Raw genomic sequence first — 14,277 nt, forward strand, 5'->3', positions numbered from 1 at the left:
TAGACATATTTCATAAAATTACTGAGTGTGCCTTTACTTTTTTATTATCTGAGAATCTAAGCCTATTCTACTTCTTTATGCTTTCTCCCATCCTGAGTTACAAAGTCCAAGGACATTCATTTATGTAAATGCCTACAGAAATATGCACACGTGTCTTCTCACTCATTTCATCACACACTTGTTGAGTGACACACACACACACACACACACCTGCCAAACTTATCAGCAGCTGTCTGTGTGTTGAAGCGGCAAAAGTCACAGCTTGCCTTCGTCTTGGCTGCTCTCTCGCTCACCCACTCAAAGATGTTCTGGCCCGTGTCTGGCATGGGACGCTGCGCCCTTACTGGGTTGTAGACGGTGTGCTCCGACATGAGGGGGTGGAAGATGTGTATGATCATCTGTGGGGAGGAGTGGCATGGCTGTGAAGGAGGTGCTGTACTCAAGGAGCATAGGTGATGGGCTGTAGTGATTATAGAGTGGGGATAGTGGCAGAAACATGTTCGTTCATTCATTCATTCATTCATTCGAGAGAGAGAGAGAGAGAGAGAGAGAGAGAGAGAGAGAGAGAGAGAGAGAGAGAGAGAGAGAGAGAGAGAGAGAGAGAGAGAGAGAGAGAGAGAGAGAGAGAGAGAGAGAGAGAGAGAGAGAGAGAGAGAGAGAGAGAGAGAGAGAGAGAGAGAGAGAGAGAGAGAGAGAGAGAGAGAGAGAGAGAGAGAGAGAGAGAGAGAGAGAGAGAGAGAGAGAGAGAGAGAGAGAGAGAGAGAGAGAGAGAGAGAGAGAGAGAGAGAGAGAGAGAGAGAGAGAGAGAGAGAGAGAGAGAGAGAGAGAGGCTTTTAGATAGGTAACATTAACTATGTAACCATTAGTCTCTAAGTTGTCACAATATTCTATGTTATGTAGTGGTGACACCCTCTGTAAATTATGATGTATATGGTAAAAAAAAAAGAGAGAGAGAGAGAGAGAGAGAGAGAGAGAGAGAGAGAGAGAGAGAGAGAGAGAGAGAGAGAGAGAGAGAGAGAGAGAGAGAGAGAGAGAGAGAGAGAGAGAGAGAGAGAGAGAGAGAGAGAGAGAGAGAGAGGTGGGGGGAGGGACAGAAGGCACTTGCTGAAATGATAATTACTTCCAGTGAGGTCTAAAGCACAGGATCAGAGGGGTGCTGTGAACTTATCCTTAAACCCAGCTGTGACCTCACTGAACATTTCCCTTTGTGTCTCACAACACAAGGGTCAGTCATGGCCTGCCCTCTAAAAAACAGCTTTCTTCCTTCACACAAAATTACAAGCACCTAATTGCACACACACCCTTCACTCAAAATTCAAAATTATCATGGTGCCTCCTACACCAGCCTTGGAGTCCCCATCTGTGGAGGGGACCACACATGTCCCAGGTTGGAGTGCTCTACTGGTATTGACCCTAAGTGTCTTGACACCCCTTCAACTTTCTTCATTAACTTCTGCAACATTCGCAGTCTTAGATATAATTTTCAATCTCTCCTCTACTCAACCTCATCTTTCCCTCACCGAAACACAGGCAAGTAACAGTAGCCCCTTTTCTGTTCCCTCCTACTTTCTCTATCCTCATTTTCAATCCAAAGCTGGATGTTGCATTTATATGCACAACAACTTAACTTGCTCTCATGCCCACACTCTTGTATCTTCCAAGTTTTCCACCATCTGGCTACAACTACATAGTCACTCTGAAACTAAATTTATCAGTGCTGTATATCTCTCACCTAACTCCTCTGTCTATAAGAAATTCTCTGACTACTTAACTTCCAAAGTGAACCACCTTCTCTCTTCCCTTTTGTGGAGATCTCCGTTCTTGGAGATTTCAATGTTCACCACCAGCTTTGGCTTTCCTCTCCATTCACTGACCATCCTGGTGAACTAGCCTTCAATTTTGCCCTCCTCCATGACCAAGCGCAATTGGTGCAACACCCTACTTGTATTCCTGACCGTCTTGGAGATATGCTCAACATTATTGACTTTTCCTAACCTCTAACCCTTCTGCTTAAGCTGTTACCCTCTCTTCTCCATTGGGCTTCTCTGATCACAATCTCATATCTGTATCTTGTCTTATTGCTCTGATCCCTCCTCAGGATCCCCCTCAGCAGAGATGCCTCTGGCGTTTTGCCTCTGCTAATTGGGGGGACATGAGGAGGTATTTTGCTGATTTTCCTTGGAATGACTACTACTTCCGTGTCAGAGACCCATCTCTGTGTGCTGAGTGCATAACAGAGGTGATACTGTCTGGCATGGAGGCGTACATTCCTCACTCTTTCTCGACCTAAACCTTCCAAACTTTGGTTCAACACAGCTTGTTCTCATGCTGTTCGTTAAAAGGGTGACCATTTTACCTTACTAAGTCTTGGTCATCCACTTTTAGATATTTTGGTGAAATTTTTGCTGTTGCCTTAGACATATCAAAAGTTTTTGATAGAGTCTGGCACAAAGCTTTGATTTCCAAACTACCCTCCAACAGCTTCAATCCTTCTCTCTGCAACTTCCTCTCAAGTTTCCTTTCTGACAGTACTATTACTGCTGTGGTATGTCAATGTTCTCTTAAATCTATTAACAGTGGTGTTCCTCAGGGCTCTGTCCTGTCACCCTCTCTCTTTCTATTATTCATCAATGATCTTCTAAACCAAACTTCTTGTCCAATCCACTCATACACTGATGACACCACCCTGCGCTTTTCCACCTCTTTTTTGTAGATGTCCAACCCTTAAGAAAGTAAACAGTTCATGCTGGGAAACCACAGAATGTCTGACTTCTGATCTCTTTGAAATTTCTAATTGGGGCAGAGCAAACTTGTTCAATGGCTCAAAAATTCAATTCCTCCATCTATCAACTCAACACTACTTTCCAGACAACTATCCTCTCTTCTTCAGTGACACTCAGCTGTCCCCCTCTTCTACACTAAACATCCTTTATCTGTCCTTTTCTTATAATCTAAACTGAAACTTCACATCTTATCTCTAGTTAAAACAGGTTCTACAAAGTTAGGTGTTCTGAGACATCTCCGCCAGTTTTTCTCACCCCCCAGCTGCTCTGTACAAGGGCCTTATCTGTCCATGTATGGAATATGCTTCACATGTCTGGTGGGGTTCCACTCATACTGCTATTTTAGACAAGTTGGAATCAAAAGTTTTTCATCTCATCAACTCCTCTCCTCTGACTGACTGTCTTCAGCCTCTTTCTCAATGCTGCAATGTTGCATCTCTTGCTATCTTCTACTGCTATTTTCATGCCAACTGCTTTTCTGATCTTGCTAACTGCATGCCTACCGTCCTCCCATGGCCTTGCTGCACAAGACTTTCTTCTTTCTCTCATCCCTATTCTGTCTACCTCTCTAATGCAAGAGTTAACCAGTATTCTCAATCATTCATCCTTTTCTCTGGTAAACTCTGGAACTTCCAGCCTGCTTCTGTATTTCACCTTTCTATGACTTGATCTCCTTCAAGAGGGAGGTTTCAAGACACTTATCCTTCAATTTTTTAACTAATGCTTTGGACCCTATTTGGGGACTGGCATTTCAGTGTTTTTTTTTAATTTTTTTTTTATTGGATTTTTGTTGCCCTTGGCCAGTGTCACTCCTACATAAAAAAAAGACAGACACAGACAGACTGACAGACAGATACAGAGACAGACAGACAAAAAGACAGACACACCTGTTTGTCAACCTTCTCCCGGAACATTTCGTCTCCTCCCAGCCAGCCTTGCACTTTCTCCGCGAAGGAATTGGGCATCTCCAGGGGCCCTGATACCCTCTGGTGGACCTCATACAGCTCCTGGAACCTGCTGTATGCCTCTTGGCACTCTGGGTGGGGAGACTCAGCCCATGTGGGAATGAGGCTGCCAAAGATTTCCACCAGGTCCTCTGAGGTTCTGCCATCAAAACATTCGTTGGTGTACCACTCCTGCAGCAGAGGGGATGACTGTAGTGCTGTGGGTGTGGAAGAACAGAAGAGCACAGAAATCTATTCAATTTACTTTTATCCTTGTTCTATCCATTCTACTGAGGGAAGTTTGCTATATATCACAGAACTTCCTAAAACACAACTTCATTAAAAAGATGCATGAAAATATCTTGAGAGTTAAATTTGATATACTATTATGGAATTCTCCTCTATTTTCTCTTCTAACAGCATGAGTTACCATGCTTTCTTACAACTTATTTTGTAATCCTTAACAGTCTTCTTTCTTCAAAAATATAAATAGCAATAATAATGATGAGAGTCCTCTGAGACTGCAAGAAGTGGCACAAACCCACAGGCCATCCAATCCCCTATGGGAAAAGAAAAAAGGATATTACATAAAATAATGCTGAACTGAGTGACTTGAGGCAAGTACCTGTGTGTGGGGCAGCCTGCCAATGAAGGGTGGCCAGACATTGTATTCCTCCCTCAGGACGTGCAGGACAGGGGGACGCACCACAGTGTAGGCTCGTGGTGTGGCAAGGTACTGGTACAGCAGGTAGATAATGCCCAGCGCTGCCACTGCCGCCACCGCCACACGCAGACATTCCTTCATGGACCCTATTGTGTCACATCAGGGGAGGCTGTGTTAATTTTTGGGATTCCTCTCTCAGGTCATATAGACTCACAAAGAATGCAGTCCCAGTTTTAATCAATCAATCAATAATTCATATAGAAAATAGTGCTTTGGCTGGCTCTGTGTTCCACGTCAAGCCAAGGGGTGTTCTCAACTCATTCACATGCCAGGTTTCACAATACAGGTTTGCATGTTCTTATTACCAGTGAAATTATCATAGTGAATCCTAGTGAGCTTGACAGTGAAGAGATGGTTTATATGTTTCCAGGTGCAGCAGACTTATTCTAATAGCACATTTTAACAATATAAGTGAAAAATTCAAATAATTTGTAAAAAAAAATAAATAAATAAAAAAATAAATAAAAAAACCTCCCAATGAGGAAGGAGTGATCTGGAGAGCTGAAGAAGACTAGCAGAAGTTTATAAAATATCGTAGGATTAAAAAAAAAGTAAAGTGAAATCCAAGTGTAACTACCAGAGAAACAAAATTGAAGCATCTGATTTTCTCCAAAATATGTGAAAGTTACTGCATCATCCTTGAGTGGATTTCAAGATGCTAGTACAAAGATCTGCTGAGGAAACTGTGCTTATTTCATTGATGCACTAGAAACATATCATATCTTGCAAAAAATATAAAGCTATAACATTAGAAGATAGAATAAAATTTGTGCAGAATGAGATAATGCATTCAAACAAACCAGGAACAGACATCTTAGGAAGGCATGCAAAGCTATGCCTGGCACTTCATGCACAGTGATGCCTTGGTGGTGCCTCAAGTCATAAGGCACAGTGACAAAATGGTTAACACACAAACAAATTCAAGTGACTGCATGACCAGGCAGTTCTACAGATGTATGCCAGATGAGAATGTGTGGCATCATCTCATGACAGAAGCTGAGAACCAATGCCAGCAGTGAGCACTACCTGGTGTACAGAACCTACAATGCTTTTATCACAGACATGGACTTAATTACTTACTTAAAACAACTGTACAACAAACTGGAAGACATCCGCATGCTATTGGAAACATGGCCAAACAAAAGGTTAATTTTGAAATTTGCAAGAAATCCTTGCTTTATTTGATTTTCACTAACAATGTTAGTGAAATGGCTTGACAACAATTTTTCTTATATATGCTATAATGTGCTCCTTTTAACTGCCCTAAATTTAAATTAATTTATTTTTAATTAACAAACTAAATTATTACACATTCTACCACATCATTTGATGTGACATTTTCACTTAGAAAATCCCTTCACATCCCTATTACAAGCTGTCTGTGTTAACATTACAGGTACACACAACTCAGTGATCAAGTATCTCAGACACAAAAAATCAAATGACTCAACACTGTACCTTGTTTCAAAAAAATGCCAACAGAGGCTTTACGGACAGTGTTAGGCTTCATTCTCAACACCAGCTGGAGCTACTTATAAGTGTTGAATGCAGAGACTGTTCCATCTACTCATTTAAGGAACTCAAGGTATCAACAACCTGGAATAAGGCATGGGATCATGAAAATATCCTTTAATCTTCATCATTATCAACATTCTGACTCAACGAACACTGGCATTTCTTGCAGCATGGCAACTCACGGACAAAAACATGGCTAACAGACACTGATGCCTTGAGTAGACACCAAGTAGAGTGGAACACTTAGTCTGGACAGGGAATGCAGCAGTGAAGGAAACTAACACTGGGTGTAGGGTGAGAGCAACACAAGGGTGACAACAAGGTAAAAACAACAACAACAACAACAACAACAAACAAGATGCAAAAACACTAAGAGGTTACAAAAACATAGATGACACTTAAATCTTAAACAACTGCACGACACCCACACACACACCTACACCCACACACACACACACACAACTAATGGAAGTGAAAACTCATGGAGTAATAGACTGTTAAACTGGGTAGTGGAAAACTTAATGACTCATTGGGTTGATTGTGATATCAGATTTAGTGGAAGAGATAACCCCTCAAGACTTGATTTAGTGTTTACCAAGGACATGGAAATAATTGAAACTATACACTATGATAGCCCTCTAGGTAAAAGTGATCATGTGTTGATGGAATTTAACGTGAAAAATGAAAATGTAATCATTGATGAAAATTATAAGGTGAAAAAATTTAAATATAGTAAAGCTGACTTTCAAAAATTAAGAAAATACTTTGTTGCCATGGTCTGGAAAGACTTTGGAGACACAGAAGATCTTTGGGAAAAATGTGATGAATTTATAGGAATATATAATTCTGCTGTGGAGAAATTTGTACCTAGAGGAGGAGTAAGACATAGAAAGGGTAAAGAATGGTTCAATACAAAATGCAAAGAGGCAAGAAATTGTAAGCTAAATGCTTGGAATAGATGGAAGAAAAGAAAAACTGAGAGCAGATGGGAGGAATATACTGATGCTAGAAATAAGTATGGTAAGATAATAAGAATGGAGAGAAGAAACTATGAAAAGATATAAGAGATAAGTACATAAATGAACCCAAACTGTTCTTTAAACATATTAATGGGAAGATGAAGAAGAAGGAAGGTGTATCAAAATGGAAAGTTGAAGGAAAAATCTGAGGATACACAGGACATGGCGGAGGTTATGAACAATAGTTTCAGATCGGTATTTACTGTGGAAGGGGAGTTTGATGCTGGAAGGGATAAGTTGGTGAGGAATATACAAAGTACAGTCCCAATCAGTTATGAGGAAATACTTAAGATGATGGAAGAACTTAATGTAAATAAAGCAACTGGTCCAGATGGAGTATCAAACTGGATATTGAAGGAATGTAGAGAACAACCGGCTGATAAAATTCAGTCTAGTGGTGACATCACTATCACAGGGAAGAGCACTGAAAGATTGGAAGAGAGCAAATATTATACCAATATTCAAAGGAGGAAATAAGGAAAACCCACTAAATTACAGACCAGTCTCCTTGACTAGTGTTGTAGGAAAAATAAGTGAAGGAACAATAAAGGAAAAATTAATGGAACACTTGGAAAAAGATAAAGTTTTGGTAAATTGTTAATTTGGATTTAGGAGGGGAAGGTTATGCTCCATGAACTTATTGTCCTTTTTACTCAAGGATAGTCGATATTGTGCTGGAGAGAGACAGATGGGTGGATGGTGTCTACTTAGACTTGAAGAAAGCGTTTGACAAAGTACCACACCGAAGATTGCTATGGAAGATAAAAAAAAAAATTATGGAAAAATTAGAGGAAGACTGCTGGAGTGGATGGAAGATTATCTGGATGATAGAGAGATGAGAACAGTAATACAAGACCAGAATTCAATTTGGCTGAAAGTAAGTAGTGGTGTCCCACTGAGGTCAGTGTTGAGACCAATAATGCTTGTAATATATGTGAATGACATAAATGAAGAAATACGGTTATATGAACTTATTTGCAGATGATGCTAGGCTGATGAGAAGGGTTGAAAATGTAAATGACTGTATGGTACTGCAAGATAATTTGAATAAGATAAATAAATAGAGTAAATCTTGGCAAATCAAATGGAATTCAATTTAAATAAATGTAAAGTAATGGAGTTTGGTAAGAGTAAGAAAAAGAATACAATATCATTATGAGGTGGATGGTGTAAAGTTACAGAAATCAAAAGAGGAAGTGGATTTGGGAGTAACAGTTACTGAAAATTTGACTCTGGACAGACACATTGATAAAATGACTGGAGAGACAATGAATTTGTTAAAAGAATAAGAATGCCATTTGCATATTTAGATGAAGGAATTATAAAAAAGTTGTTGATTTCCATGATAAGACGAAGATTGAAATATGCGGCAGTGGTGTGGTCTCCTCATATAAAGAGGAATATTATAAAATTAGAAAGAGTACAAAAAGCAGCCACTAAGATGGTTTCAGATTTGAGTAAGTCAACCTATGAAGAGAGATTAAGAATGTTGGAAATTCCTACCCTTGAAAATGAGAGAGAGAGAGAGAGAGAGAGAGAGAGAGAGAGAGAGAGAGAGAGAGAGAGAGAGAGAGAGAGAGAGAGAGAGAGAGAGAGAGAGAGAGAGAGAGAGAGAGAGAGAGAGAGAGAGAGAGAGAGAGAGAGAGAGAGAGAGAGAGAGAGAGAGAGAGAGAGAGAGAGAGAGAGAGAGAGAGAGAGAGAGAGAGAGAGAGAGAGAGAGAGAGAGAGAGAGAGAGAGAGAGAGAGAGAGAGAGAGAGAGAGAGAGAGAGAGAGAGAGAGAGAGAGAGAGAGAGAGAGAGAGAGAGAGAGAGAGAGAGAGAGAGAGAGAGAGAGAGAGAGAGAGAGAGAGAGAGAGAGAGAGAGAGAGAGAGAGAGAGAGAGAGAGAGAGAGAGAGAGAGAGAGAGAGAGAGAGAGAGAGAGAGAGAGAGAGAGAGAGAGAGAGAGAGAGAGAGAGAGAGAGAGAGAGAGAGAGAGAGAGAATAAACATCTATAGTATGATAAAATGGTATGGGAAATGTGGACAAAGAATGTTTTATAAATTTATTTTATGTATTTATTATGTATTTATATATATATATATATATATATATATATATATATATATATATATATATATATATATATATATATATATATATATATATATATATATATATATATATATATATATATATATATATATATATATATACTCGTACAGATTATATATATCAGCCAGCTTTCATCAAACACAGCAGAACAAATAACATCAAACACAGATGAACAAATAAAGAGTATTCATAAATTAACAAGATGCAGATTAACAGCAGCACAAATCCTTGAACTAAGTTTAATTTACAATTGTTTGATTCATGAGTTTATTAGACTGTGACCACATCAAAAGTTAAGTATCAGTGTGACTCAGCAAGGATGACAGGCTCAAGACTGTAACTATCATGTTGAGTGCAGCACTGATTGTGAGAATGTTGCCCTTCAAGCACAAAGAAACACTGAGAAATAGATCTGAAGGTGATATAAGCTGGTTGTGAGAGGCTTTTGCTGGGGAATAAATCTGTTAGGACACTTGCAGAAACCCAAGACACATAATACTGAAATAACTTTTGTGTTTTCATCCAAGGCTCGGCTTGCAAAAGGTTGAGAACCTCTGCACTAGACTAGAAATTTGACAGATTATAGCTCTAAAAATTTTAAAATACATAAGCTACTCTTGTGAACTTGAGTTTTCCTGCCAGCCTGACATTCATATCCAGTAGGTCTAACAGGAAATCTGCTACAATGGCACCACTGTCTTACTCACCAGAAGGGAGTAGCACAGCTCTTCGGGCCTTCTCTCTCATCTGCTGCCTCCCAACCGGCCACAGGAATCGGAACGGACCGCCACTTGTGTAAATCATGTCATTGGTGCTCCGAGGTATTCACTGCTGGTGGTCTGCTCCTCCCATGGCACTCTCATGCCCCTGAAACATTACTTTATGAACCAAGAAACTTTCATTCAGCTAGTTAATTAATTTTATTGACAAAAATAATACAAGTTTACATAACACTACAGTACAGTAAAATCCCTCTTATCCGGCATCAACGGGACCGCAGACATGTTGGATACTTGAATATTGCCGGATACTTGAAAAGAAGTGAAATTATGTCCACAATCACCACTCTACACTCATGCATCTTACCATAACAAAGATCAGCTGCTTAAGTGTAAGCACAACACGCTTCCTCTTTTCTACAACTTTAGGCATGATGAAGGCGTCAGGCGATAAACAGTGCACACGCAGGACTGAGTCACTGAGTAAACACAGTGCAGTGGGCCATGGGTGGCGCGAAGCAGTGCGCTCTGGTGGCGAAGGAACAAAGTATGCCTCACGCGGGAATTTTAATCGATTTTATGAGTACACATTGATTTTTTATTGATTTTAAGGCTCGGGGAAAAATGTGCCGGGTACTCAAATGCCGGATGCGAGGGATTTTACTGTAAATTGGTTTTATGATAATAAACTTAGTTTTCCTCTTTCAAGACAGAGACTGATTATTTCTGGGCAAAAATATGATGGCTTTTTCAGACCATGATCTGCACAATGAAGGGCTGAGTGATGGAAGTAACAAACTGAATGAATTTAAACCAAACCTAACTTAAGAGGAGTGGACACCTGTTACTCTTAGAGGTTACATTCATATTTGTCTGATCCTCATGATTTTTGGTGTGTATGTACCTTAGTGCCTACAATTTTTGTTGAGATTTGCCGATTAGTTTTGTAGATTTTTTTTTTCATTTTGAAAAAGCAAAAAAGTGACTGATAAAATTTCTTCTCCTCACTTGTTTTTCAATCAATTGCTATAAAATTTAGTGTTGATAATGTACATACATGTATCTTCACTTCCCAATGATAGATTTTTTATTAGACATTTAATTTTGAAATAAATATCAAGAGAAAAAATATTTTTTATTTTTTTCATAAAAAAAAAAAAAAAAAATCTAGCACAGTATGAAGAGCCTTCTTTTGAAAATCTATTTTTGGGGAAAAATAACCCATTCCTTCCTCTTTCCAACAATAGCTTTACATCTCCATTATCTCATAGGTCAATGAAGGATAAATGCTTGATGTGTAAAAACTTAAGTTTTGAAATACGAGCCGTTTTCTTCTGAGAAGTGTGTATAATTCCATATGTTGGGTTTTTCTGGTAAAATTTTACATCCATTTGGATAAAAATTATATAACCAAAAGGAAACCATCGTTTATTATCATATTCGGGGCTAATTGGCACCTAGTCCCCTCCTGTATGACAAGATATTACTCACTCGCAGGTGAGTTTATCAGAGGGCACCACCCTCCTCTTTGTCACCAGAATCCTTAGAAGCTGCCTAGCTACTTCCTTCTTCTTGATTGGGGTTTCTTTTCGGACCCCTTCTGTACAGTTGCTCTTCTGCTTCTTGAATGCTTAACCCACCATGAGTGTTTTGAGAGGCACCAAACCCAAGATGAGTTAGAAAACTTTGATTCATGTACCCCAAGTTGTGAACTAATACAGTCACAGTGGCAGCAAACTTGACTCTTTTGGTCCCAATATACTTAGTTTTGCTGCATTTAGTTTATAGCATAGCATGCTATGGTGGTGGTGGTGAAACAAAGGCAGCATGTAGTGACGACTTATTACCACAACACAACTCTTGCTTATTTTTCTTTTCCCTCATCTTCTTTACCACATCTATATGAGCACGTGGCAAGCATGTGGTGCGCGAGGCATTTAAAGCCCTTTTAATAATGGTAAATTAAGGTGATTTAAATATATAAGGAATAATGGTAACAACTTCGGGTTTTCACAGAAAATGCCAGACATGTTAAGGATGACTATGATGTTAACTCAATTTTAACCTCTGGATTGAAAAATATAATTTTTTAAGGCATCTATTCCCCTTAACCTAACCTAGCTCTTCAAGATTATCCCAGTAAATACATACATGGTCCTTTTTTTGTCCAAATAAATAAGTATGCTTTAACAGCATTAAATCACAGTCTTTAAAAATGTGGTCTTGAGGTTACAAGAGGCACTTAACTAACCTTGCCCTCAACAGTCACTTGCATTGAAAACACTGCGACAACAAAGACTCACATATTAGCATTACCATCTACTTATGATTGATGTATGTCAGATTAAGGATACTGAAATAACACTAGCATTTTCATCTGAGGTCTAGGCAAGATTTGATTAGTTTAGATTTAGCCAAATTTTGTACTTTAATTTCATTGCTGATCTTTTCAATGACTACACCACAATTTGAAAAAAATAAATCATATTTTGATGGGGAAATAAAATCTTCAAATTAGTAAGCTAAGGTTATTTCCATACCACAAAAATTGTGAATATTCTACCAAGAAATATGTGTTTACCTACGTGCCATTTAGTTTACAACAAGTGGCATTTAACAATAGAATTTCAGTTTTTTTTAAAGCAGCGTCAAAATTATTAAGTTTTTACTTTATCACAGTCATAACAAAAGTATAAATAAAAAGTTGTTGACCAATATTCATGAATCATTATCACAGATAACTTTCAAATGATTCTATCTCAAGAAATGTTTGAGCAGTGATCAGATGAAGTTAAATAAATTATGAAGTACATGAAAATTTATTTCCTTTCACATTTTGTCCTGAAAATCTCTGCACATGTAAGTAGGAATCATTGTTATTTCCCAGTGAAGTGTCATGTAAATTGATGCAGTATTTCATTTTCCACACACACACACACACACACACACACAACTTGTCCGGCACTAGCCGGGACATGGGGTCCCCAGCTAGGTGGGCTGCGCCTTAACAGGTATGAGTTGCCCCTAACCTAACCTCGCCTGACCTAGTAACACTGCAAAAAAAATACACAACTGACAAAGACCTGCCAGACGCGGCCCAACCTGCCGGTTGCCCCTCGTCTTCACTAGTGCCCCTTACCTTCTCTAAATAGTCACAATCTAGTCATTTGTACTTGAATCATCACTAGAAAAGATTGGCATATATTAGCGTTACCATGTATTTACGATTGATGGAGGGTATGGAATGTTGGTACTCGTGGAGACGTGTGGTCCTGGTGTCGTGGTCCCAGGATGGTTGGGCCCGTCTCCTCGAATGCCCGGTCTCAGTCTCTAATGACTCTAACTCTGTGACACACTTACAAATGCACTCAAACCCATAATCACATATGGCAGCACACCTGCCAGTATATGCATGTAAGCGAACAGCTGCAGAGGGGAGGAAACGTGCAGCACACACACACACACACACACATCAATTTCATTTCTCCACCTGTCACACTGCTTTCTACTTAATTATTCTACCCTCTACCCCTTTACCTCCCACTATCCTCCCACTACATACTGTTTATTTATCCTTTTTATTGTGCTTGGATTCCCTCACGCCGGGACTGTTTACCTCAGAGGCCCGGGATGTGTTCGTGTTCCGAACGTGACTTAGGATTCGCTTTAGCCAAATTATGATCGATTTAGATAATGATATGGGTTTTCTGGAGAATATTAAGGGTTATTGAATATTAGGTTAGCTCAAGTTGGTTAGTGGAAATTATTATTGTTTTCAGGTGTAATCTTTGTCTGTGACACTCGAACAAGAGATAAAATACGATCGTAAATGGATTTTGCAATAGAAGATTTTTACGTTTTAGCCACAAACTGTTTTATTTAACTATAGAAGAGAGAGAGAGAGAGAGAGAGAGAGAGAGAGAGAGAGAGAGAGAGAGAGAGTTTTGTACACAAGCACTGCTTCAAAACGCAGGCGTTCTGATAAGAGTTCGTATCCTCAAACGGTTTATTCTCTCACTAGGACTTTTCTTCTTCAAAGGCACATATATGATTATTCAGGTTCTCATGGGTGTTTCGATTTGCTCCTGATCATGCAGAATATTCGTCAAATTTTAACCAACATCGTGAAAATACAGGGGAAACTCAAATAACTTCCACTAGAGCTTGTTGAAAGTAATTTACAGTATGTAGACTCTGTACCCACAGGTAGGTAAAGATAGGCAGGAATAAACTCTATTAATCATTACAGAAGTTATCCTTTGTTTATTTTGTACAGGACACTTCCCAGTTGTTCGTTTGAAGAAATATCGCCAACTAACACAATAGCAGGCGCTATCCTGATCACGTGGTGCTGATGTAAATGCTGACGTTACGTCTACTGTAATCGTTAAGTAACGGGCACGCCCTTTCCGACAGGTGTTCTTTGTAGGTCTATCTACTTCTGTCTCTGCACCAACACACGTCCTCCCTGTACGAGTATC

The 14,277-nt window shown here is 39.3% G+C and overlaps 1 protein-coding gene across 9 annotated transcripts in view; it reads right to left on the minus strand.

Moving 5' to 3' along the window:
* The window catches only part of LOC135111487 (uncharacterized), a 64,893-nt gene that overhangs the window by 14,612 nt on the left and 36,004 nt on the right, over nt 1-14,277 (minus strand). For 2 of the 9 annotated variants that reach the window (XM_064024810.1, XM_064024813.1), the window contains exons 2-5: nt 9,785-9,944; nt 4,353-4,537; nt 3,671-3,919; nt 211-398 (exon numbers count right to left, since the gene is read on the minus strand). In XM_064024810.1, the coding sequence (XP_063880880.1) occupies nt 211-398; nt 3,671-3,919; nt 4,353-4,537; nt 9,785-9,881 (719 nt within the window). In that variant the 5' untranslated portion in view covers nt 9,882-9,944. Of the gene's footprint in view, nt 1-210; nt 399-3,670; nt 3,946-4,352; nt 4,538-5,909; nt 6,048-9,784; nt 9,945-13,010; nt 13,267-13,358; nt 13,541-14,277 lie in introns of those variants that run through there. The other 7 variants (XM_064024812.1, XM_064024808.1, XM_064024811.1 and 4 more) reach the window with 7 other exon arrangements.

Source organism: Scylla paramamosain, chromosome 22 (genome assembly GCF_035594125.1).
Source record: "Scylla paramamosain isolate STU-SP2022 chromosome 22, ASM3559412v1, whole genome shotgun sequence".
Lineage (NCBI taxonomy): Eukaryota > Metazoa > Arthropoda > Malacostraca > Decapoda > Portunidae > Scylla > Scylla paramamosain.